Source organism: Boleophthalmus pectinirostris, unplaced genomic scaffold (assembly GCF_026225935.1).
Source record: "Boleophthalmus pectinirostris isolate CB_2022bp ecotype Guang Dong unplaced genomic scaffold, ASM2622593v1 HiC_scaffold_21, whole genome shotgun sequence".
Lineage (NCBI taxonomy): Eukaryota > Metazoa > Chordata > Actinopteri > Gobiiformes > Gobiidae > Boleophthalmus > Boleophthalmus pectinirostris.
This window is the reverse complement of record NW_026571175.1, coordinates 37,958,058-37,985,557: the sequence shown is the minus strand read 5'-3', so window position 1 is coordinate 37,985,557 and position 27,500 is coordinate 37,958,058. Positions and strand designations below refer to the sequence as shown.

General features: G+C 51.2%; 2 protein-coding genes across 4 annotated transcripts in view; one reads left to right on the top strand and one right to left on the bottom strand.

Annotated features, from left to right (window-relative positions):
* sgce (sarcoglycan, epsilon) overlaps window positions 1-14,374 on the top strand; it is a 26,913-nt gene extending 12,539 nt beyond the window's left edge. Inside the window, exons 4-11 of one of the 2 annotated variants that reach the window (XM_055157251.1) lie at window positions 209-281; window positions 690-888; window positions 1,133-1,295; window positions 4,323-4,507; window positions 7,723-7,749; window positions 12,364-12,552; window positions 12,712-12,755; window positions 14,204-14,374. In XM_055157251.1, the coding sequence (XP_055013226.1) occupies window positions 209-281; window positions 690-888; window positions 1,133-1,295; window positions 4,323-4,507; window positions 7,723-7,749; window positions 12,364-12,552; window positions 12,712-12,755; window positions 14,204-14,220 (897 nt within the window). In that variant the 3' untranslated portion in view covers window positions 14,221-14,374. Of the gene's footprint in view, window positions 1-208; window positions 282-689; window positions 889-1,132; window positions 1,296-4,322; window positions 4,538-7,722; window positions 7,750-12,363; window positions 12,553-12,711; window positions 12,756-14,203 lie in introns of both variants that reach the window. The other variant, XM_055157250.1, reaches the window with a different exon arrangement.
* Window positions 14,375-15,484: 1,110 nt separating this feature from the next.
* Window positions 15,485-27,500, bottom strand: part of LOC110171387 (N-acetylneuraminate 9-O-acetyltransferase-like) — a 12,224-nt gene continuing 208 nt past the window's right edge. Inside the window, exons 1-12 of one of the 2 annotated variants that reach the window (XM_055157243.1) lie at window positions 27,459-27,500; window positions 25,090-25,292; window positions 24,446-24,859; window positions 17,398-17,487; window positions 17,212-17,331; window positions 16,984-17,140; window positions 16,822-16,901; window positions 16,637-16,738; window positions 16,420-16,560; window positions 16,233-16,310; window positions 15,974-16,066; window positions 15,485-15,890 (exon numbers count right to left, since the gene is read on the bottom strand). The exon at window positions 27,459-27,500 is cut by the window's right edge and continues 82 nt beyond it. In XM_055157243.1, the coding sequence (XP_055013218.1) occupies window positions 15,621-15,890; window positions 15,974-16,066; window positions 16,233-16,310; window positions 16,420-16,560; window positions 16,637-16,738; window positions 16,822-16,901; window positions 16,984-17,140; window positions 17,212-17,331; window positions 17,398-17,487; window positions 24,446-24,859; window positions 25,090-25,292; window positions 27,459-27,500 (1,790 nt within the window). In that variant the 3' untranslated portion in view covers window positions 15,485-15,620. Of the gene's footprint in view, window positions 15,891-15,973; window positions 16,067-16,145; window positions 16,311-16,419; window positions 16,561-16,636; window positions 16,739-16,821; window positions 16,902-16,983; window positions 17,141-17,211; window positions 17,332-17,397; window positions 17,488-24,445; window positions 24,860-25,089; window positions 25,293-27,458 lie in introns of those variants that run through there. The other variant, XR_008632712.1, reaches the window with a different exon arrangement.

The following is a 27,500-nucleotide window of genomic DNA, read 5'->3' as shown; positions in this document are numbered from 1 at the left end:
TGTGTGTGTGTGTGTGTGTGTGTGTGTGTGTGTGTGTGTGTGTGTGTGTGTGTGTTTGTGTGTGTGTGTGTGTGTGTGTGTGTGTGTGTGTGTGTGTGTGTGTGTGTGTGTGTGTGTGTGTGTGTGTGTGTGTGTGTGTGTGTGTTGTGTGTGTTTGTGTGTGTGTGTGTGTGTGTGTGTGTTTGTGTGTGTGTTTGTGTGTGTGCAGATCACAGCGTACAACCGCCGCACGTTTGAGACCGCTCGCCACAACCTGGTCATCAACATCATGGCCACCGAAGGTACAGACGCACAACAGACACAGACACACAACAGACACAGACACACAACAGACACACTACAGACGCACAACAGACTCACAACAGATGCACTACAGACACACAACAGACACACAACAGACACACAACAGACACACAACAGATGCACTACAGACACAGACACACTACAGATGCACAGACCCTCCTGCACTTCTCTGGTGTGTGTCCTCTGACCTCGTCTTCTTCTTCTTTCTTCTTCTTCTCGTTCTTCTCGTTCTTCTTCTTCTTCTCGTTCTTCTCGTTCTTCTCTTCTTCTTCTCGTTCTTCTCGTTCTTCTTCTCGTTCTTCTCGTTCTTCTCGTTCTTCTCGTTCTTCTCGTTCTTCTCGTTCTTCTCGTTCTTCTCGTTCTTCTCGTTCTTCTCGTCCCTGCAGAGTTCCCGTTGCCGTACCAGGCTGAGTTCTACATCAAGAACATGAACGTGGAGGAGATGTTGGCCAGTGAGGTTCTGGGCGACTTCCTGGGAGCCGTGAAGAACGTGTGGCAGCCCGAGCGCCTCAACGCCATCAACATCACGTCTGCTCTGGACCGAGGCGGCCGCGTGCCCCTGCCCATCAACAACCTGAAGGAAGGGTCAGTGCACACGCCTGGGTACACTCAGGTCCTCTGAGGTCCTCTGTGAGGTCCTGTGAGGTCCTCTGAGGTCCTCTGAGGTCCTGTGAGGTCCTCTGAGGTCCTGTGAGGTCCTCTGAGGTCCTCTGAGGTCCTGTGAGGTCCTCCGAGGTCCTGTGAGGTCCTCTGAGGTGATGTGAGGTCCTCTGAGGTCCTGTGAGGTCCTCTGAGGTCCTGTGAGGTCCCTGACCCTGTGTGTGTGCAGAGTGTACGTGATGGTTGGGGCGGACGTGCCGTTCTCCTCGTGTCTGCGGGAGGTGGAGAGTCCACACAACCAGCTGCGCTGCAGTCAGGAGATGGAGCCGTCCATCAGCTGTGACAAGAAGTTCAGAGCACAATTTCACATCGACTGGTGCAAGATCTCACTGGTGAGTCTCAGGACCTGCGGAGAAGGTCTGGTACAGACCGACTCAGAAACAGTCTCACAGTAACTGATGATTTCATTGAAAAAGGTTAAAAACAGATTCATGACTTCATGACGTCCATCAGTCTCCTGTGACACAACCTACATGTGCTTCAGCTTCTGCTGCACCTCATGTCCGTGTGACAGGAGCAGGACAGGAGCAGGACAGGAGCAGGACAGGAGCAGTAGTTCTGTTTGTTCAGTAGTTGAAATACTGACTCCACATTCTCCTCCTGGAGCTGTAGATCTTCTCCTCTCAGGATTTAGACGAACAAAGAACCAGAATAAATCTCCCAGTTCACATCGAGTTCTCCGACCTTCAGGTTGAGACCCACTGCTCCAACCACAGAGCCCCTGTCACACGTGTGTCCACACGAGAGGAACAGGGCCCTTTACACACATGTAGTGAGTTTGTCTGACAGTGTGAAGTGTGCAGTGTGTAGTGTGTGTAGTGTGTGTAGTGTGTGTAGTGTGTGTGTGTGTAGTGTGTAGTGTGTAGTGTGTGTAGTGTGTGTGTGTAGTGTGTGTGTGTAGTGTGTGTATGTGTGTGTGTAGTGTGTGTAGTGTGTAGTGTGTAGTGTGTAGTGTGTGTAGTGTGTGTAGTGTGTGTGTGTATGTGTAGTGTGTGTGTGTAGTGTGTGTAGTGTGTGTAGTGTGTAGTGTGTGTAGTGTGTGTAGTGTGTGTAGTGTGTGTGTGTGTGTGTAGTGTGTGTAGTGTGTAGTGTGTGTGTAGTGTGTAGTGTGTAGTGTGTGTAGTGTGTAGTGTGTAGTGTGTAGTGTGTGTAGTGTGTGTGTGTAGTGTGTGTAGTGTGTAGTGTGTGTGTATGTGTGTGTGTAGTGTGTAGTGTGTGTAGTGTGTGTAGTGTGTGTGTGTGTGTAGTGTGTGTAGTGTGTAGTGTGTGTAGTGTGTGTAGTGTGTGTGTGTGTAGTGTGTGTAGTGTGTGTAGTGTGTGTAGTGTGTGTGTGTAGTGTGTGTGTGTAGTGTGTAGTGTGTGTGTGTGTGTAGTGTGTAGTGTGTGTGTGTAGTAGTGTGTAGTGTGTGTGTGTGTAGTGTGTGTGTGTAGTGTGTAGTGTGTGTGTAGTGTGTAGTGTGTAGTGTGTGTAGTGTGTAGTGTGTGTAGTGTGTGTGTGTAGTGTGTGTAGTGTGTGTGTGTAGTGTGTGTATGTGTGTGTGTAGTGTGTGTAGTGTGTAGTGTGTAGTGTGTAGTGTGTAGTGTGTGTAGTGTGTAGTGTGTGTATGTGTGTGTAGTGTGTGTGTGTAGTGTGTGTAGTGTGTAGTGTGTGTAGTGTGTGTAGTGTGTAGTGTGTAGTGTGTAGTGTGTGTAGTGTGTAGTGTGTGTAGTGTGTGTATGTGTGTAGTGTGTAGTGTGTGTAGTGTGTGTAGTGTGTAGTGTGTGTAGTGTGTAGTGTGTAGTGTGTGTGTGTAGTGTGTAGTGTGTGTAGTGTGTAGTGTGTAGTGTGTGTATGTGTAGTGTGTAGTGTGTGTGTGTAGTGTGTAGTGTGTGTAGTGTGTAGTGTGTAGTGTGTGTAGTGTGTGTGTGTGTAGTGTGTGTAGTGTGTAGTGTGTGTGTGTAGTGTGTGTAGTGTGTAGTGTGTAGTGTGTGTAGTGTGTGTAGTGTGTGTAGTGTGTAGTGTGTAGTGTGTGTAGTGTGTGTAGTGTGTAGTGTGTAGTGTGTAGTGTGTGTAGTGTGTGTAGTGTGTGTGTGTGTAGTGTGTGTAGTGTGTAGTGTGTAGTGTGTGTAGTGTGTGTGTGTAGTGTGTAGTGTGTGTGTGTGTAGTGTGTGTAGTGTGTAGTGTGTAGTGTGTGTAGTGTGTAGTGTGTAGTGTGTAGTGTGTAGTGTGTAGTGTGTGTAGTGTGTGTAGTGTGTGTGTGTAGTGTGTAGTGTGTGTAGTGTGTGTAGTGTGTGTGTGTGTAGTGTGTGTGTAGTGTGTGTAGTGTGTGTAGTGTGTGTGTGTGTGTGTGTGTAGTGTGTGTAGTGTGTGTAGTGTGTGTGTGTGTGTGTGTGTAGTGTGTAGTGTGTGTAGTGTGTGTGTGTGTGTGTAGTGTGTGTAGTGTGTAGTGTGTGTAGTGTGTGTAGTGTGTGTGTGTGTGTGTGTAGTGTGTGTAGTGTGTAGTGTGTAGTGTGTGTAGTGTGTGTAGTGTGTGTAGTGTGTAGTGTGTAGTGTGTGTAGTGTGTAGTGTGTAGTGTGTGTAGTGTGTGTGTAGTGTGTGTAGTGTGTGTAGTGTGTAGTGTGTGTAGTGTGTAGTGTGTGTAGTGTGTGTAGTGTGTGTGTGTGTAGTGTGTAGTGTGTGTGTAGTGTGTGTAGTGTGTGTAGTGTGTAGTGTGTAGTGTGTGTAGTGTGTGTGTAGTGTGTGTATGTGTAGTGTGTAGTGTGTGTAGTGTGTGTAGTGTGTGTAGTGTGTAGTGTGTGTAGTGTGTAGTGTGTGTAGTGTGTGTAGTGTGTAGTGTGTGTAGTGTGTAGTGTGTGTAGTGTGTAGTGTGTGTAGTGTGTGTAGTGTGTGTAGTGTGTGTAGTGTGTGTGTGTAGTGTGTAGTGTGTAGTGTGTGTAGTGTGTGTAGTGTGTAGTGTGTGTAGTGTAGTGTGTAGTGTGTGTAGTGTGTGTGTGTGTAGTGTGTGTAGTGTGTGTAGTGTGTGTAGTGTGTGTAGTGTGTAGTGTGTGTAGTGTGTGTGTAGTAGTGTGTAGTGTGTGTAGTGTGTGTAGTGTGTAGTGTGTAGTGTGTGTAGTGTGTGTAGTGTGTGTGTGTGTGTGTGTGTAGTGTGTGTGTAGTGTGTGTAGTGTGTGTGTAGTGTGTAGTGTGTAGTGTGTGTAGTGTGTGTAGTGTGTGTAGTGTGTGTGTGTAGTGTGCAGTGAGGGGGGATCAAAAGGCCCTTTTCTTCTTCTTCTTCTTCTTCTTCTTCTTCTTCTTCTTCTTCTTCTAAGCGTGTGCTGCTTGTCTCTTGTCTCTCGTTGATCTTCGTTCTGTCCTTCACTCGTTTGTCTTTGTGTCCAGGTGGACATCACTAAAGTGGTCCCCGTGTACGTGAGCCGGCCGGACCCCGGTCCCGGAGTCCTGCCCGAGTTCGGGGAGTACAACCCGCCGTCCGAGGCCCTGAGGAGCCGGGACTACCTGTCGGACTTCGTGGTGACGCTGGCGGTGCCGGCGGCCGTGGCCCTGCTGCTGTTTGTGGTGCTGGGGTACGCCATGTGCTGCAGGAGGGAGGGGGTGTAAGTGCTGCCAACACACCTCTGCTCACCCGGACCCCCCCGACCTGAGGCTGAGCCCCCGACCAGACCCCCAACCTCAGGCTGACCCCGACCTGAGGCTGACCCCCCGACAGACCCCCCAACCTGAGGCTGACCCCGACCTGAGGCTGACCCCCGACCAGACCCCCAACCTCAGGCTGACCCCGACCTGAGGCTGAGCCCCCGACCAGACCCCCGACCTGAGGCTGACCCCAGGCTGACCCCGACTGAGGCTGACCCGACCAGACCCCGACGACCCCCAACCTGAGGCTGACCCGACCCCCGACCTGAGGCTGACCCCGACCTGAGGCAGACCACGACCTGAGGCTGACCCCGACTGAGGCTGACCCCCGACCTGAGGCTGACCCCCCGACCTGACCCCCGACCAGACCTCCCAACCTGAGGCTGAACCTGAGGACCCCTGACCTGAACCACGACCTGAGGCTGACCCGATCTGACCCCCCGACCTGAGGCAGACCACGACCCTGACCCCTTACCTGAGGCTGACCCCCGACCTGAGGCTGACCCCCCGACCTGAGGCAGACCACGACCTGAGGCTGACCCCTGACCTGAGGCTGACCCCTGACCTGAGGCTGACCCCTGACCTGAGGCTGACCCCCGACCTGAGGCAGACCTCGATCTAACGACAGACCCCCGACCTGACAACAGACCTTGATCCGCCGGACAGCCCCCTGACCGCCCCCTGGTCCTCACACACAGACCCTCACACACAGACCCTCACACACTCAGACCTCAGACCCTCACACACAGACCCTCACACACAGACCCTCACACACAGACCCTCACACACCCTCACACACAGACCCTCACACACAGACCCTCCTCTGGTCCCTGGTCCAGACTTTTACTCTGTTCTGTAATTGGGTTAAATGCAGCTTCATCTTCATCACAGGATCCACGTCACATTTACATTTCACACAGGAGACTCTGAGCCCCCGTCACACTCAGAGCTCGAGTTGTGTTTGTTTGAGTAAATCTTTATTCTGAGTCTGTTACATCTGCAAAACTCCAAACGCTCTGCTCCACCTTGTGATGTCACCAAGTGAACAGCTCCTTTTCCCTTTAGTTCAGTCGAGATCGATTAAGAAACTCCAGGACTGAAAAAATGATCCAGATGATTCTAGTGAAGGTGTGTGGAGTTTAAAAACACAGTGGAGCACTTCCTGTATCACCACACGATGACATCACGAGGTGGAACAGTGTTTTCAGTTTGTGTGTGAAACATGTGAATGAAACAAACGCAGCTCCAGGTCTGTGTGACGAGGAAACCACAGATCAGTTTGTTTTATTGAGATCAGTTTTCAGAGAAAAGAGAAACTCCAGGCCTGACACTTTGCAGCTGAAGTGGTCGTTTCCTGAGGGGCGACGCTAACAGGAGGCACTGCTCTGTCTGCAGCTCTGTCAGATCTTTAATCTGATCTTTGTTTTTACCCACAAAGTCCCGACTGAAGGCCTGGTCACACTTCAGAAGAACAGAAGAAGTTTGTTTTTACACACAGGGTCAGACCGACAACATGTGTAAAATCAAACTCCTGAACCGAACCGTGGCCCTGATCACACAAACACGAACATGTGACAAAAACATGTGTCAGTGTTTGCAAACATCAACACTCCACCATACACACACACGCAGAACCCCCCAGTGTGACGTCACTGCAAAGTGTGAGCAGAGCGAGCGCAGTGTGTCAGGGCCACATGTGTCAGGGCAGTGTGTCAGGGCAGTGTGTCAGGGCCAGTGTGTCAGGGCTGCGTGTGTCAGAGCTGCGTGTGTCAGGACAGTGTGTGTCAGGACAGTGTGTGTTAGGGCCGCGTGTGTGTCAGGGCCGTGTGTGTCAGGACAGTGTGTGTCAGGGCCGCCTGTGTCAGGGCCGCGTGTGTGTCAGGGCCGTGTTTGTCGGGGCCGCGTGTGTCGGGGCCGTGTGTGTCAGGGCCGTGTGTGTCAGGACAGTGTGTGTCAGGGCCGCGTGTGTCAGGGCCGCGTGTGTGTCAGGGCCGTGTTTGTCGGGGCCGCGTGTGTCGGGGCCGTGTGTGTCAGGGCCGTGTGTGTCAGGACAGTGTGTGTCAGGGCCGCGTGTGTTAGGGCCACGTGTGTGTTAGGGCCGTGTGTGTGTCAGGGCCATGTGTCAGAGATACAGGTGTCAGGGCTGTGTGTCAGGACAATGTGTGTCAGGGCAGTGTGTCAGGGCAGTGTGTTAAAGCTGTGTGTGTTTCAGAGCCGCATGTGTGTTAGGGCAGTGTGTCAGAGATACAGGTGTCAGGGCTGTGTGTCAGGACAGTGTGTGTGTCAGGACAGTGTGTGTCAGGGCTGCGTGTGTGTCAGGACAGTGTGTGTCAGGGCCGCGTGTGTCAGGGCCGCGTGTGTGTCAGGGCCGTGTGTGTCAGGGCCGCGTGTGTTAGGGCCGCGTGTGTCAGGGCCGTGTGTGTCAGGGCCGTGTGTGTCAGGGCCATGTGTGTCAGGACAGTGTGTGTCAGGACAGTGTGTGTCAGGGCTGCGTGTGTGTCAGGACAGTGTGTGTCAGGGCCGCGTGTGTGTCAGGGCCATGTGTGTCAGGGCCGTGTGTGTCAGGGCCGTGTGTGTCAGGGCCATGTGTGTCAGGACAGTGTGTGTCAGGACAGTGTGTGTGTGTGTCAGGACAGTGTGTGTCAGGGCCGCGTGTGTTAGAGCCGTGTGTGTCAGGGCCGTGTGTGTCAGGACAGTGTGTGTCAGTGTGTGTCAGGGCCGTGTGTGTCAGGGCCGCGTGTGTGTCAGGACAGTGTGTGTCAGGGCCGCGTGTGTCAGGGCCACGTGTGTGTCAGGCGTGTGTCAGGGCCACGTGTGTGTGTGTGTCAGGGCCGTGTGTGTCAGGGCCGCGTGTGTGTCAGGACAGTGTGTGTCAGGGCGTGTGTCGCGTGTGTGTCAGGGCCGCGTGTGGTCAGGTGTGTCAGGGCGTGTGTCAGGGCCGCGTGTGTGTCAGGGCCGTGTGTGTCAGGGCCGCGTGTGTGTGTGTTCAGGTGGTCACTGTGTGTGTGTCAGGGCCGCGTGTGTCAGGGCTGTGTGTGTTAGGGCCGTGTGTGTCAGGGCCGTGTGTGTCATGTCCATGTCCTCCTCACTGTCTGCTCTTGTGTTTCTGTCACTGTTTAATTCATCCATTTTGTTTTGTCCCCAGGGTCAAACGAAACATGCAAACCCCAGAGTAAGTCTCTCCTCTGTCACTCACTCTGTTCTTCATCACATCTTCATCACTTCATCCTCCAGCTGCTCCCACAGCTGCTCCAAATCCAACTCCAAATCCAACTCCAAATCCAAATCCAACTCCAAATCCAACTCTGAGCCCGACGAGAGGCCAGAGACACACCAAGGTTTACTTTATTACAACACATGAATCATGAATCTCAGACTTCTGATCATTGTGTAATTCACACTGGGAAGGATTTTCTGAAAAAGTGATCGTCAAACCTCCATGTTTGTTTTCCCAGTGGGACGTGTCTATTGTCAAAGTCGATCTTTTCAAGTCTTTTGAACCATTTCACTTTTGTTTCTGGTTCTGATATTGTCATATTTTAGTTTTGGGATTCAGACATTGTTAATTATGTGGTTGTTGGATCCTAACAGCGGAAAACGACTCGAGAAATTAGTTTGTGAACTTCATAAATGTAAAAGTGAATCAGATGTGTGTGACTCAAACCTCCATTCAAACTGTTTCTCTTCCCAACGGAATTGAAAAATAGTGAAAGGTGAAGGTGATGGGCAGGATTGATCCACAGGAAGAACCAAAAAGGAAACATTTGTCTGACTAAGAAATCATCCCGAGTTTACAGAGAACATTTTGTATGTGGAGCGACGACAAAACAAAATCTGGTTTGTTAATGGAGCAGAAGACAAACAGACTGAGCTGCACTTTCTTGTTCTTGTGGTTTTACAGAAACATCACGTCTTGGTCTTTGCAGTGGAAGGTGTTTCTTGGTGAACAGTTGGAGACTTTCACTTTGGTGTTGACTTTTTAAATTCGTAACCGAGGTTGAGCGAAGGATCGGGATTGTTGTTTTGTTGTCGCTCCACATACAAAATGTTCTCTGTAAACTCGGGATGATTTCTTAGTCAGACAAATGTTTCCTTTTTCATCTATCCCGTGGATCAGAGGTGCTGACACTTTTTCATCATGTGAGCTACTTACAAAATGACCAAGTCAAAATCATCTACCTGATACAAAGTCAAACAAACTGCACTGAAACACTCTGTGGCCCTTTTTTGGACCCTCCCCCACAGTTTGAGAACCTCTTCTTTAAGAGAACTTCCTCTGGCACTTTACACAAAACTGTGAAAAAAGTGAAGGAAGATTTTTAAACCTGTTTTTTAAAGTTCCAAACTGGAGTTTCATTCTTTTGTGGTTTTGCAGTGATATTTTCCAGCCTCTGCACGTTTACCAAACCAAACACACATCGTGACAAACACAGATGCATTTGTCACTTTTGTTAGACAAACTTCAGCCAAATGTGGCAGTAGGTCTGTTCTGTAGATCCGCTCTATGCTGTAGACCTGCTTTGTGCCAACACTGGAACACAAATTTAGACTGGTTTTTGCTTCACGTTTGGTCTTGTTCTTCTAATCAGCCGCACTGTGGAGGGGCTTGTGTTGGCTGTACGCAGGAAGGAGCGAGAGCGTGAAAAGGCGAGGGCGGCGTGCTGACGTGAGGCAGGTGGACAGGTAGGATGTTTAGGAAGTTGAACCTGCCCTGTGATGCACGCTGGTACACGAGGGCACACGCTGTCGCAGACGAGCCGTGCATAGGGAGCGTGTGTGTTTGTGATGCGCCGTAGAGTCTCCGCGGGTTTCAAATGAGCGCACAGGCTGCACTGAGACGCCCCACACGCTCCTGCACCCGCTACAAGTTTATTACCAACAGCAGCGGCCGGAATGAAATATGATCACACTTGTTGAGTGTCAGACCTCGAGTGAGAGACAAGACCGAGTCCAAACACGAGTCCAAACGAGACACGGCGATCTACCCACACGACCTTGGTGATCGACTGGTAGATCGAGATCGACGTATTGAGCACCACTGTCTTAGTCAGACAAATGTTTCCTTTTTAGTTCTTCCTGTGGATCAATCCTGCCCATCACCTTCACCTTTCACTATTTTTCAATTCCGTTGGGAAGAGAAACAGTTTGAATGGAGGTTTGAGTCACACACATCTGATTCACTTTTACATTTATGAAGTTCACAAACTAATTTCTCGAGTCGTTTTCCGCTGTTAGGATCCAACAACCACATAATTAACAATGTCTGAATCCCAAAACTAAAATATGACAATATCAGAACCAGAAACAAAAGTGATATGGTTCAAAAGACTTGAAAAGATCGACTTTGACAATAGACACATCCCACTGGGAAAACAAACATGGAGGTTTGATGATCACTTTTTTGGAAAAGCCTTCACAGGATGCATTGTGCGATGACCAGAAGTCTGAAATTCTTGATGCGTGTTTTAGAAATAAGGATTTAAAGAACTGATTTAAGCCATGTTCTAATGTCCTGATGTTCCTGGTCACACACAGAGCTGGAGTTGTGTTGTGAGTAACTCTTTATTAGGAGTCATTAGTATTTTAGTATCAGTACATCTCCGAAGCTCCAAACGCTCTCTTCCACCTTGTGATGTCATGAAGTGGTAGTTTTGAAGTTCTCAGCTCCTTTTCACTTTAGTTCAGTCGAGATCAGTGACTTGAGGGTTGAAATCTTCCAACTTTATGTAATGGTTTAAAAACACAGTGGAGAAAAAATTTACTTAAGTGCCTGTTTAAAAATGTACATAAAGTTAAAGTAATTTGCGCATATTTTGAGATTTAATAAAACAGATTTTGTGATTTTGAAGATTTATAAAGACATTTGGTTTAACAGAAACAACTGAATCATTTTTCGAATCTGTTTTTATTTGTGTATTTCTGTTTCTGTTCAAACTATGAACTAAAAAATAAAAATAAAGCCTTCAAGCCTTTTCAAAAAACACAGTGGAGCACCTCCTGTATCACCACATGATGACATCACAAGGTGGAACAGGGTGTTTTCAGTTTGAGAGAAGCACTCGTGCAGGTTTGTGTGTTAAACGAGTGAATGAAACAAACACGACTCCAGGTTTGTGTGTTGAGGAAACATCAGAGCAGAAACACAAAACAGTGGAATGTGGCTTTTTAAAGTGGCGTTCAGACGTCAGAGGTGAACACAGAACACACCTGGACACACCTGGACACACCTGAACACACCTGAACACACACCTGGACACACCTGGACACACACCTGGACACACCTGAACACACCCGGACACACCTGCTGAACACACCTGGACACACCTGGACACACCTGAACACACCTGGACACACCTGGACACACCTGAACACACCTGACACACACACTGGACACACCTGAACACACCTGGACACACCTGGACACACTAGAACACACCTGGACACACCTGGACACACTAGAACACACCTGGACACAACTGGACACACCTGAACACACCTGGACACACCTGGACACACTAGAACACACCTGGACACACCTGGACACACCTGCTGAGAGGCGGCACAGGTGTGTGTGGCAGCCATGTGTACACAGTCTGTCCCAGGGCAGCTGTGGCTCATTATTTAGAAGATGATCTCCTGTGATTTTCTACAACTTTCTTTTCTGTTCTGTTCTGTGTGTGTAAGATGATTATGTAAAATATGAATCAAAATCAAGTTCCTACAGACGGATCCAGACTTTTCCACAGACTCAGGTCGTTTCTCTTCTAGTTTTGTAGAGTTTTGTTAAAGTCGCTGTCGTCAACTGAACTGAAATGACCAAAATATACTTTCCACAAAAATAATCATGAATAATTTTAGAAATAAACTCACACAAATGAAAACAGAGACACACAAAACAACACAAACCAAACACAAACGTTTGGTTTAATTTTCTGCTGTTTTGAGGCTGTTTCACATTTTCATTCATCGACCCGAAATAAAACTTTTCAGATTTGAAGAATCAGAATCACACAAACCAAACTTTTTACAGCACAAATGAAACACAAACGACTGACTCAGTTTTGTGTCGTTTTAGATCAGGAGAGTCAAACTCGAACTCACAGAGGCCAAACTTAAAAACTGCGTCTAAGTCGTGGGTCAAACTAAATATTTATTTTTAAATTTCTACAACATCTGTATGTTTTCTTTGGAGATCTTTAATGTTAAATCTTTTCTTATTAAAATAAATGTTTAATAAATGTTTTGCTTAAACATTGAATCCAGAACAAACAGAATATAAAATAACATTTTAAATAAATCATGTCTCTATAGTCGATCTGTGTGCGGCGACAGCTCTAATACAGATTTGATTTGATTATATCACAGGCCAAATTTGGCCCCCGGGCCTGAGTTTGACATTTCCTGTGGCTGGTGACGCCAGTTTGACCTGTAAAAGAATCGTAAATATCTCCAAAACTAAAGCAGCACAAACAAAACACAAACGATGGACGTAGTTTCCGTGCAGGTTTGTGTTTGACGGAGGCACTTCTGTCCGCGGCCTGAGGTCCGTCTGCAGGTCGACTCAGGTTCAGCCCAGAGCTTCAGGCTTTATTGTTTCTCACTGGGCCTGACCTGGAGCTGCAGACCTGAGCTGCTGCTGCTGCTGCGTTCTTTGCGTGACAATGACAGTTACGGCAGCGTCCTCGCGCCTCCTTGCGCGTTGTCCTCTCGCGCCTCCTTGCGCCTCCTCTTGCTGCCTGAACCCTGATCCTGCATTGACTTCCTTCTGTGGCTGTTTGTGACGTAGAATCCAGCTGGTCCAGCACAGCTCCATCCAGAAGTCGTCCAAAGAGCTGAGGAGCCTGTCCAAGAACCGCGAGATCTCCTGGCCCCTGTCCACTCTGCCCGTCTTCAACCCCGTGAGCGGAGAAGTGGTGCCCCCCCTGCACCCGGACAGCTACGAGACCACCAGCATGCCCCTCATGCAGACGCAGACGTAAGCCCCCCCACGCAGACGTAAGCCCCTCCCCCTCACGCAGACGCAGACGTAAGCCCCCCCACGCAGACGTAAGCCCCTCCCCCCCACGCAGACGTAAGCCCCTCATGTCCCTCGTGTGTGTTTGTGTTTTGTTCTAAAGTTTCTGTTCTGTTACAGGAACCTGCAGAACCAGATCACCATCCCCCAACCACGGCAGACAGGTGCATCTCTCCTCTGTCTCCTCTCTGTCTCTCCTCTGTCTCTCTCTGTCTCCTCTGTCTCCTCTCTGTCTCTCCTCTCTGTCTCCTCTCTGTCTCTCCTCTGTCTCTCCTCTGTCTCCTCTCTGTCTCTCTCTGTCTCTCCTCTGTCTCCTCTGTCTCTCCTCTCTGTCTCTCCTCTCTCTCGGCTCTGGTGTTGGTCTGAGCTTTTCCTCTTTTTTTTTTTTTTTTTTCATAAATAACGTCCCTCAAACTGTTTCATCCGTTAAATGTCCCATAATCCTCTGCTCTCTGCTCTCATGTGGTTTCGACCTGCAGATTTAGCACAAGTTCTCCTCTCAGACTAAAAACACTCTGTTCCACCTTGTGATGTCATCATGTGGTGATACAGGAAGTGCTCCACTGTGTTTTTTAAACTCCACACACCTTCACTAGAATCACCTGGATCATTTCAATTTGTACTGAACTAAAGGAGCTGTTCACTTCATGACATCACAAGGTGGAGCAGAGCGTTTGGAGCTTTGGAGATGTAACAGACTCAGAATAAAGAGTTCCTCAGATGTTCTTTCCTCCTCCCTGGTCTGTAACACCAGCGCCGTGTTGTCTGAGCGTCTGTCCTCGTGCTCTGTGCTGCTGCTGCGCCCTCTAGTGGCGTCCTGTGACTCTGCACTAACCCCTTTCTCCTCCCCGCTGCCCAAGGAGACACTTATGTCATGTCCACATTCCGACGACTGGAGGTAGGTGCAGGGTGTGACGAGGGTGTGACCCGGGTGTGACCCGAGTGTGACGAGGGTGTGACCCGAGTGTGACGAGGGTGTGACGCGGGTGTGACGCGAGTGTGACCGGCGTGTGACCCAAATGTGACGTGGGTGTGACGCGGGTGTGACGCGGGTGTGGTGCGAGTGTGATGAGGGTGTGACCCGAATGTGACGCGAGTGTGACCAGAGTGTGACGAGGGTGACGCGGGTGTGACGTGTGATGTGAGTGTGACCAGGGTGTGACCCGAATGTGACGAGGGTGTGACCCGAGTGTGACCCGAGTGTGACGCGAGTGTGACGCGAGTGTGACCCGGGTGTGACCCGAGTGTGACGAGGGTGTGACGCGAGTGTGACGCGAGTGTGACCCGAGTGTGACGAGGGTGTGACCCGAGTGTGACGAGGGTGTGACGCGAGTGTGACCAGAGTGTGGAGGATTGATGAGAATGTTATTGTTGACTGCGTTGGTGCGTCGTTGGTGCGTGGATGATGTGTCGTTGGTGCGTGGATGATGTGTCGTTGGTGCGTGGATGATGTGTCGTTGGTGTGTGGATGATGTGTCGTTGGTGTGTGGATGATGTGTCGTTGGTGTGTGGATTGATGATGTGTCGTTGGTGCGTCGTCGGTGCGTCGTTGGTGCGTGGATGATGATGCGTGGTGACATGGTTCGTTCATGGACCTCTGTGTGTGTTTCAGGTAAATGGTATTCCTGAGGAGAGGAAGGTGGCTGAAGCTCTGGACCTGTGATCCCTGCACACTTTTCCTCTTCATGTTTGTGTGTCCACGGCCTCCATCAGTGACTCTGTGCTCGAGACGTATCTGTAAATAATCACCGTCTTTATAATAAAGACTTTATGTTTGAATCCATATTACATTTCTGAAACGTTATTTGAACCTTGTTTACGTGCAGCAAACACACCACGACAGGAAAGTCTCAGTCTGTTTCACTGAATACAGCATTTTCAAAAGAATAAAAAGAAACTGTGTGATATAAATACGTGATGTGTTACCGTTAATATCCCAGAGAACAATTTTAGTGGAATCTACACAGCGACGACAAACACAACTGTAAAGTGGTGGTGAGGACATCGCTTCAGAACGAGGACTTCTCTTCAGAACAGTCTCTGCAACAGCTTTTATTCACATAAGTACGCAGCCCCGCCCCCTTTAGTTTTCCCTGATGGTAAGTCTGTCGGTTCGGTAAAGCTGCAGTCCTTCAGATGGAACACCGAGCCCGGACACACACACACATATGCACACACACACACGGGGGCGGGTAAACACAGGAAGAAAAACACACACCACTGCAGAGAGTAAAACACATTTCAAAACAAAAGCACGCAATATAAAAACGTGCCAGTCTCTACAAAGTGAGCCGTAATCAACCTGTCACATGACAATATTTCCATTTTAATGAGCCTACGGGAAAACAATTATTAACTTCATGAACAGCCTTTAGAAAATTATTCACCTGGAGAATTTAAGAATTCATTTTGAACCGACTGAACAAGTGAATAAAGATCAGCCAAAACAAACCAGAGGCTTTTCCGTCGTGTGCGAGCTCAGACCAGTTCATTTTGAGGAGCAGGAGAGTCCAGGAGCGTTTGACGGGTTTGCAGATGTTTCCAGGAGCTGGTGTGAGGTACAGACTGTGGCCGGTCACATGCACGACTCACTGGAGGAAGCAGAAAGTCCAGAGAGATTTGACCGGACGCCTAAGACGAGAGGAAGGTTCAGTGAGGATTGTCCCTCTGGTCTGTGGGAGGAATGATCTGCCCACAGGTGGACGGCAGTGTGTTTGATCAGAGATCCATGGAAGAGTCGTGACAAAGAAATGAAAGTATCGAGTAACACAATAACGGCATTTAAGAAACACACAAAAACCTGTACAGATGTATTGATTGGAAATGTGGAAATTTATTTCAAACAATAAAAAACAGCACACAGAAAATATAAACCTCAAAGAGAAAAGACGCCGTGTCCCAGATTTATCCTCAAGCTCCTTTCCATGTGCAGTCCTCCAGCAGGTACACGACACACATGACTTGTATCTTCATGTCTTTTTATACTTTAATAAATTAAATTCAAATGAACAAATTAAACAAAGAAACAATTAAGGTAATTGTTTATCGTCCTGCATGAAGACCAGCGCCCCCAGCAGCAGAGAGAGGAGCCCCACGGCCCCCAGCCTCTTCAGCAGAGCCACAGTGTCTTTAGGAATGAGCAGCTGGGCCAGGAGGTTGGTGATGAGGGAGATCTCATGAGCCACACACACAAAGATGAAGCTACTGACCAGGATGTTGAGGGACGGGTTTCCAGGGATGAGCACTAAGATGCCCTTGGTGTCTGCTGCCAGCCAGATGTGGTACTGACAGATGAACAGCTGGACACAGCACATTTTGGGTTTAGTTTTACACTTCTGTACTTCTTCTTCTTTATACTTCACACTGAGACTCTGGATCTTACCTCCAAAGAGATTTTCCCAAACCAGGCAAAAAAGGAGCTGTAGACGGAGCGGGCGAAGCCGGGAATGTTCCTGATGAGGATGAAGGCCAGAATCTGAGGAGACACAGGAGCATCACAGAGAGGTCAGCACAAACTTTACCCTGTGGACTCCATTCAAATGGATGTGTGCAACCTGACATCTACAGCGGCCTCAGAGGACAAACACAAACAAAGATCAGTAACATCACGTCCACTCTGTTTGGAGGCCAACATCACCCACCGGGAGCACAGAGATGTAGGGGTGCATCTGGTTGCACTGGGCTTTGGTTTGGCAGTTACTGGCCCACACTGAGTACGTCTAAAGTAAAGAGGACACAAGATGTTAGGAAGCCTTCACTTTGCTGTGAGGAGCACTAGTGTGTCAGGTCTTCATCCAGAACCAACTACAGCGAGAGTCCAACACTTACGACGAAAGAGAGGCCAGACAGGAGCAGCAGGGGCAGGGAGACTTTAGCCGAGAACAGAGCTTCTCCTCTGGTCTCCGACAGCACCTGCTTCTTCTGAAGGAGCAGATAGAGGAAGGCAAACACCATCCCCTGTAGCACGGCCTGCAAACACACCAGCACTCACATCCACATCTACTGGAACAGAGCGGTCGTGGAGCTACGGCACCAAAGCACTTACAAACCGGTCCAGTCTCCAGCGGAACCACCACTCGCGAATGTCCCCGTCCAGTTGGAAGAGGCTGGAAAGCGGCCACGCCGTGAAGGTGCTCTCGAACACGCCCTGCACACAGGAACAATCACACCACATTCAACAGTTTTCCAACAGTGTTGAGGACACTGCCTCTGGAGGGACTGTGCTGTTACCTGTGAATAGGCAAAGAGGCAAATGAGCAGCAGGAGGCCCACTAACTTGAGCAGGATTCCCAAGTACCACAGGGCGCTGTCTGTTCACACAGAGAGAAGAAGAACACAGGTGAGGGGCGCCGCGGCCACGTCCACAACACTCGAGCGCTTAGGGACACCTACTGCTGGCTTTCTTCTGCACGATCTGAGGCCACGCGGCCAGCGCGCCGTAGATGATCACGAACCAGAACGACACCAGAGGAACGAAGTAATAGAACTGGTACGGCCTGTCCATCACCGCGCACAACACCAGCACCAGGAAGTTGAGGCGGAACAGAACCTGCGGCACGAGCACGGTCACACCGGCGCCGCGGGAGCACAAAGCACGGAGGCCGCGGGAGCCGCACTCACCTGGCACACTCTGTACAGGCCGAAGTCCCCTTTGAGCCAGAAGAAGGAGAAGTGTCCGTAGCCCGTCTGGAAGAGATAGGCCGCCACCAGCACGCGCACGTGCATGTAGACCGGAATGAACTGACACACACAAGAACAATCAGCTCCTGCTTTGACACCACACACAGAATAGAGAGGAAGACTCACAGCACTGGCTCCTGAAATATGATAGATGAGAATGACCAACTGCATCCAGCCCTTCCACTCATCTGTCTGCTCCCTGTTCAGCACACGACTCTGGAACACAGCACACAGTCACAGACACACAGGGACACGCACACAGAGACACGCACACAGAGACACATACACAGAGACACACACACAGAGACACGACACACAGAGAGACACACACAGAGACACGACACACAGAGACACGACACACAGACACGACACAGAGACACACACAGAGACACACGACGACACACAGACGACACACACGACACACAGAGACACGACACACAGAGACACACACACACGACACACACACGACACGACACACACAGAGACACGACACACAGAGACACGACACACAGAGACACGACACACAGAGACACGACACACAGACACGACACACACGACACACACACAGAGACACGACACACAGAGACACGACACACACAGACACACACACACGACACAGAGACACACACACAGAGACACACACACAGAGACAGACACAGACAGACGACACACAGAGACACGACACACAGAGACACACACAGACAGCACACACACGACACACAGACAGACACGACACACACAGACACGACACACAGAGACACACAGAGACACACAGACACACACAGAGACACACAGAGACACGACACACAGAGACACGACACACAGACACGACACACAGAGACACACACAGAGACACGACACACACACAGACAGACACGACACACAGAGACACGACACACAGACACGACACACGACACACAGAGACACGACACACAGACGACACACACAGAGACACACACAGAGACACAGAGACACACACACACAGAGACACACACACAGACAGACACACACGACACACAGACAGACACGACACACACAGAGACACACGACACACAGAGACACGACACACAGACAGACACACAGAGACACACACAGACAGACACAGACACACAGAGACACACACACAGAGACACACACACAGAGACACACACACACAGGACACGACACGACACACAGAGACACACGACACACACAGAGACACGACACACAGAGACACACACAGAGACACACACACAGGGACACGACACACAGACAGACACGACACACACACACACAGAGACACACACACAGAGACACGACACACACACAGAGACACGACACACAGGGACACACAGAGACACACACACAGAGACACGACACACGAGACACGACACACACACAGACACGACACACAGAGACACACACACACAGACAGACACACGACACACAGAGACACACGACACACACAGACAGACACACGACACACACAGAGGACACACAGAGACACACACAGACACGACACACAGACACACACACAGACACGACACACACACACACAGAGACACGACACACAGAGACACGACACACAGGGACACACACGACACACAGAGACACGACACACACGACACACAGACACACACACACACACAGAGACACGACACACAGAGACACACACACAGAGACACGACACACAGAGACACGACACACAGAGACACACACACACAGAGACACGACACACACGACACGACACACACGACACACACACACACAGACACACGACACACACAGACACACAGAGACACGACACACACACAGACAGAGACACGACACACAGAGACACGACACACAGAGACACACACACAGAGACACACACACAGACAGACACACGACACACAGACAGACACACAGAGACACACACACAGACACGACACACGACACGACACACAGACAGACACGACACACAGAGACACGACACACGACACACACAGACACACAACACGACACACACACAGAGACACGACACAGACACACACAGAGACACGACACACAGACAGACACGACACACACAGACAGACACGACACACAGACAGACACGACACACACGACACACAGAGACACACACACAGAGACACACACACAGACAGACACGACACACACAGAGACACGACACGACACGACACACAGGGAGACACGACACACAGAGACACACACGACACACACAGACAGACACGACACACAGACACGACACACACAGCACACAGACACGACACACAGGGACACGACACACAGAGACACACAGACACGACACACAGACACACACACACACACAGACACGACACACACACGACACACAGAGACACGACACACAGACACGACACACAGACACACGACACACAGAGACACGACACACAGACACACGACACACACAGACACACAGGACGACACACAGAGACACGACACACAGACACACACGACACGACACACAGGGACACGACACACAGAGACACGACACACAGAGACACGACACACAGGGACACACACACGACACACAGAGACACACACACAGAGACACGACACACAGACACGACACACGACACACACGACACACAGACACGACACACAGGGACACGACACACAGACAGACACGACACACACAGACACGACACACAGGACACACACACACACACAGGACACGACACACAGGAGACACGACACACAGACAGACACGACACACACAGACACGACACACACGACACACAGACACAGACACACAGGGACACACAGACAGACACACGACACACACAGACACGACACACACAGAGACACACACACAGGGAGACACGACACACACGACACGACACACAGAGCACACGACACACACAGCACACACACGACACACAGACACGCACACGACACGACACACAGAGACACGACACACACAGGACACACACACGACACACACAGACAGACACACACAGACACACAGACAGACACGACACACAGGACACGACACACAGACAGACACGACACACAGGACACGACACACAGGGACACACACAGAGACAGAGACACACACACAGACACACGACACACACACACACGACACACAGACACACACAGACGACACACAGGGACACACACACAGACAGACACGACACACACAGGGACACGACACACAGACACGACACACACAGGGACACACACACACAGGGACACGACACACAGACACACACACAGACACACAGGGACACGCACACAGAGACACGACACACAGAGACACACACACAGACACACACACGACACACAGGGACACACACGACACACACAGACACAGACACACAGACGACACACACACAGACACACACAGACACACAGGGACACGCACACAGAGACACACAGACACACAGGGGACACGACACACACAGCACACAGACACACAGACACACACACAGGGACACGACACACAGGACACACAGACACACACACAGTCACAGACACACAGGGACACACACACAGGACACGACACACACACGACACACAGGGACACGACACACAGAGACACGACACACAGGGACACGACACACACACAGACACACAGACACACAGGTCACACGACACACAGAGACACGACACACAGGGACACACACACAGACAGACACACACACAGACACACAGGGACACACACACACACAGACAGACACACGACACACACAGAGACACGACACACAGGGACACACAGACACACACAGGGACACACACACACACAGACACACAGAGACACGACACACAGGGACACACACACAGACACGACACACAGGGACACACACAACACACAGTCACAGACACACAGACACACAGGGACACACGACACACACAGACACAGGGACACACAGACAGACACACACACACAGTCACAGACACACAGGGACACACGACACACACACACACACACACAGGACACACACACGACACACAGACACACACAGGACACACACAGGACACACACACACAGAGACACGACACACAGGACACGACACACAGACACACACGACACACACAGTCACAGACCACACAGGGACACACGACACACAGAGACACACAGGCACACACACACAGACACGACACACAGACACGACACAGGGACACACAGGGACACACACACAGACACGACACACAGGGACACACACACAGGACACACACACACAGGGACACGACACACAGGGACACACACACAGACAGTCACACACAGACACACGACACACAGGGACACGACACACAGACACAGACACGACACACAGACACGACACACACAGGACACGACACACAGGGACACACACGACAACACACAGGGACACGACACACAGGGACACGGACACACAGTCACAGACACACACACAGGGACACAGCACACAGGACACAGACACACAGGGACACAGACACACAGTCACAGACACACAGGGACACGCACACAGGGACACACAGACACACACGACACACAGGGACACGCACACAGTCACAGACACACAGGGACACACAGGGGACACACACAGACACACAGACACGACACACAGGGACACACACACAGGACACGACACACAGGGACACGACACACAGGGACACACACACAGAGACACAACACACAGTCACAGACACACAGGGACACGACACACAGGGACACGACACACAGTCACAGACACACAGGGACACACACACAGGGACACGACACACAGTCACAGACACACAGGGACACGGCACACAGGGACACGACACACAGGGACACAGCACACAGTCACAGACACACAGGGACACGACACACAGGGACACGACACACAGTCACAGACACACAGGGACACGACACACAGGGACACGACACACAGGGACACACACACAGAGGGACACGACACATGACACACAGGGACATGACACACAGTCACACGACACACAGGGACATGACACACAGTCCCAGACACACAGGGACACGACACACACAGGGACACACGACACACAGGGACACGACACACAGTCACAGACACACACAGACACACACACAGGGACACAGGGACAACACACAGGGACACACACACAGGGACACGACACACAGTCACAGACACACAGGGACACGACACACAGGGACACACACACACACACGGACACACACACACGGACACGACACACACGGACACGACACACACGGACACGACACACAGTCACACGACACACAGGGACACGACACACAGACACAGACACACAAGGACATGGCACACAGGGACATGACACACAGGGACATGACACACAGGGACACGACACACAGTCACAGACACACAGGGACACGGCACACAGGGACACGACACACATTCACAGACACACAGGGACACGGCACACAGGGACACGACACACAGGGACACACACACAGGGACACAGCACACAGTCACAGACACACAGGGACATAACACACAGGGACACGACACACAGTCACAGACACACAGTCACAGACACACAGGGACACGACACACAGGGACATGACACACAGGGACACGACACACAGTCACAGACACACAGGGACACGACACACAGGGACACACACACAGAGGGACACGACACATGACACACAGGGACATGACACACAGTCACACGACACACAGGGACACGACACACAGTCCCAGACACACAGGGACACGACACACATTCACAGACACACAGGGACACGACACACAGTCACAGACACACAGGGACACGGCACACAGGGACACGACACACATTCACAGACACACAGGGACACGGCACACAGGGACATGACACACAGGGACACGACACACAGGGACACGACACACAGTCACACACAGTCACAGACACACAGGGACACGACACACAGTCACAGACACACAGGGACACGGCACACAGTCACAGACACACAGGGACACACACACACAGGGACACGACACACAGTCACAGACATACAGGGACATGACACACAGGGACACACACACAGGGACACGCACACAGTCACAGACACACAGGGACACGACACAGGGACACAACACACAGGGACACGACACACAGTCACAGACACACAGTCACAGACACACAGGGACATGACACACAGGGACACGACACACAGGGACAGGCACACAAGGACATGGCACACAGACACAGACACAGGGACACACAGAGGACACACACAGGGGACACACACGACACAGGACACAGAGGACATGACACAGAGACACGACACACACGAGGGACACGAGACACACACAGAGACACAGGGACACAGAGGACACAGACACACAGAGGACACAGACACAGGGACACACACAGACACAGGGACACAGGGACACAGAGGACACAGACACAGGGACACACAGGGACACAGAGGACACAGAGGACACACAGGACACAGAGGGACACAGAGGGACACGACACACAGAGGACACAGGGACACAGACACAGGGACACAGAGGACACAGAGGGACACAGAGGACACAGAGGGACACAGAGGACACAGAGGACACAGAGGACACACAGGGACACACACAGGGACACACAGGACACAGACACACAGGGACACAGGGACACAGAGGACACACAGACAGACACACAGGGACACAGGGACACACAGGGACACAGAGGGACACACACAGGGACACAGAGGGACACAGAGGGACACAGAGGACACAGGGACACAGAGGGACACAGAGGACACAGAGGGACACAGAGGACACAGAGGGACACACAGGGACACGACACAGGACACAGACACAGAGACACAGGGACACAGAGGGACACAGAGGGACACAGAGGGACACAGAGACACACAGGGACACAGAGACACAGAGGACACAGAGGGACACAGAGGACACAGAGGGACACAGAGGACACAGAGGGACACAGAGGGACACAGAGCACACAGAGACACAGGGACACAGAGGGACACAGAGGACACAGACACAGGGACACAGAGGACACAGAGACACAGGGACACAGAGGGACACAGAGGACACAGAGGGACACAGAGGACACAGAGGACACAGAGGGACACAGAGGGACACAGAGGGACACAGAGGGACACAGAGGGACACAGAGGACACAGAGGGACACAGAGGGACACAGAGGGACACAGAGGGACACAGAGGACACAGAGGACACAGAGGGACACAGAGGGACACAGAGGGACACAGAGGGACACAGGACTCACCTCTTTGGTGCTCTCGCTGCAGAACACTCCCAGCACAAACACACTGATCAGAGGGATGAAGAAGGCCGAGTGACTGTAACATTTCTGTTCCTTCATAAACACGTCTGCTCTGTCACACAGGTAGAAGTAAACCATGATGAGCCCCATTCTGCACAGGGCCCCGCACGCCGCCCCCGGGCCCCCGGGGGCCGTAGCCGGCTTCTTCTCCTCTAAACTCTCCGGGTCGGGGGCCGGGGGCCGCCGATGGGGCCGTTTCCTCAGAAAGTGGAACAGCAAGAAAAGTAGAGTGGAGGCCACAAACAAACACAGCGCCATCTTCTGGAGAAAAGTGAGCGGGGGCGAGTTCTGGCAGCAGGAACCGTCAATGGGCCGGATCACTTTGTTACACACACTGTTCATTAAGGCCATGGCCCCCTGAAACACACACACACACACACGAGGGTCAGTAACACACACACACACACACGTTTATGTAACACACACACGAGGGTCAAGTTTATGTAACACACACACGAGGGTCACGTTTATGTAACACACACACACACACAGACTCTGAAGCTGCGTTCAGACGCTGTGTCAAGCCGGAGTTTACATGGAAAGTTTGCGCAGCAGACGGGCGCCCGTCTGCTGCAGACACGACTCACCACGTCCCGGACTCGGGGAGTCATGTGGAGACCATCGGCAATTTCACTGATGTTCTGCAGAGCCGCCTGACGGGATGCTCCAAACGACTTGATCCTGGAGCTTCCTAATCTGTAAACCTCGACTGCAGCGTCGTTAAACAGATCTATCTGTTCGTTGGTTATCGCCTTCCTAAAGTTATTTAACGCCGACCACAGCACTGGCTCTGCAACAAAACAAAAAATAAACATCAAATTTATGAAGCGAGTTCAAATCAGCCAAAATGACAACAGAGAATGAGGCTTGACTCGAGTGTGTGCACAGGCCTCTGTTTCCTCACTTACAAACATTAAATGATGGAAAACTCCAAACACATTTTTCATGTGCACTTTTCAAACCACAGGAAAAAGGTCAGATTCTTATCTCTAAACGTGTTGAACGTGTTTGGTGTAATAATATAAAACTGATTCTACACATTCAGTCTGGAAAGACTCTCGCACAAAGCGTTTGGAAAACACAGAGCGTCATGACGAATATTTGAATCTGACTGGTCGAAGTATCATAAAGCCCAGTTTAAGTCATCCATGTCACGACGTAGAGAGTCTGTCACATTGAACCTCCTCCACAGAGCATCTGCGTCGACCAATGTGCACCTCTGAAACTTTTAACTATGCACGTGGAGGAGTACGGAGGGTGTGTTCCAACTCCAGGAGAATCACACTCCTCAGCCTCCTCGGCCTCTGTCAGGGACTGGAGAGGAGAACCCGGCCGATAGTCGAACCTCGGGTCCAGGAGGAGCAGTGTGGTTTTGGTCCCGGTCGTGGAACACTGGACCAGATCTACACTCTCCATCAGGGGCTGGAGGTTCATGGGAGTTTGCACAGTCCACATGTGCTTTGTGGATCTGGAGAAGAGTCGACCGTGTCCCTCGTGTGTCCTGTGGGGGGCGCTCTGGGAGTCTGCGGTACGGTCCCTGTACGACCGGAGCAGGAGCTGTGTTCATTGCCGCAGTTAGTCAGACCTGTTCCCTGTGCATGTTGGACTCTGCCAGGGCCGCCCCTGTCACCGGTTCTGTTCATTGTTTTTATGGACAGAGTTTCAGGGGTCGGAGGGTCCGGTTTGGGGACCACAGGATCATCTCTGCTGTTCACAGATGATGTTGTCCTGTTGGCTTCATCAGACCAGGACCTGCAGCTCTGGGGCGGTTTGACCCGAGTGTGAAGCGTCTGGGATGAAGATCAGCTCCTCCAAACCCGAGGTCGTGGTTCTGGATCGGAAAAAGTAATCTTGTCGTCTCCGGGCGGGTGGAGAGTCTCTGCCTCAAGTGGACGAGTTCAAGTGTCGGGGTCTTGTTCTCGAGTGAGGGGAGGATGGAGCGAGAGACTGACAGGTGGACAGGTGCAGCGTGGGCAGATTGACAGGTGGACAGGTGCAGCGTGGGCAGATTGACAGGTGGACAGGTGCAGCGTGGGCAGATTGACAGGTGGACAGGTGCAGCGTGGGCAGTGATGCGGTCACTGTATCGGTCGTTGTGGTGAAGAGGAGCTGAGTCTGGATTTAGCGTCAGTTTCCGTTCCTCCCCTCACCTCTGGTCATGACCCGAAGGACCAGATCCACGATACAAGAGACATAGATGAGTTTCCTCCGCAGGGCGTCCGGGCGTCTCCCTTAGAGACAGAGCTCGGAGCTCGGAGTAGAGCTGCTGCTCCTCCACGTGGAGAGGAGCGTCTGAGGGGAGGACGTCTGTTCTGATGTCTCCTGGACGTGTCCCTCAGGAGGTGTTCATGTCCCACCGGGAGGAGGCCCCGGGGAAGACCCAGGACACACTGGAGGGACGATGTCTCTGGACTGGACTGGGAACACCTCAGGATCCCCCGGAGGAGCTGGAGGAAGTGTGTGTGGAAAGGGAAGTGTGGGAGTCTCTGCTCAGTCTGCTGCCTCTGTGACCTGACCCCAGATAAAGCAGAAGAACATGGACATGGACCTACGCACACGTAACTGACGCAGAGAGAATAAAGGCGGTGACTGGTCGTCTCTACATCTGCTCTACACACACTTCTGGTTCTTCACTTTCACAGCTCATTTTGTAACAATGAACACCTGTTTTAAATCCTCGCCTCCAAGGCTCAGACAAGGCGACGGCAGCAGTGTGCGATGAGACCAGACAGAACTATAATTCAACTTTAACAGAGGAACAAGGAACGAAAACTTTTATCTTTGATATATCCAGCAGAGAGAAATGTTCTCTGTCCACAAATGCACAAAGTCGTCTCCTATGAAGGTTTAAATCGTCTGTATTGATGCTAAAATTGGCTGAAGTTCCACTGACTGAGCCGCAGCTGATCGCACACGTCCATCTCTCTGTGCAGGGTTAGTACTCAAACACACTGACCTTGAATGTGCCAGTAGACCTCTCCGTGCTCGGCCAGGATCT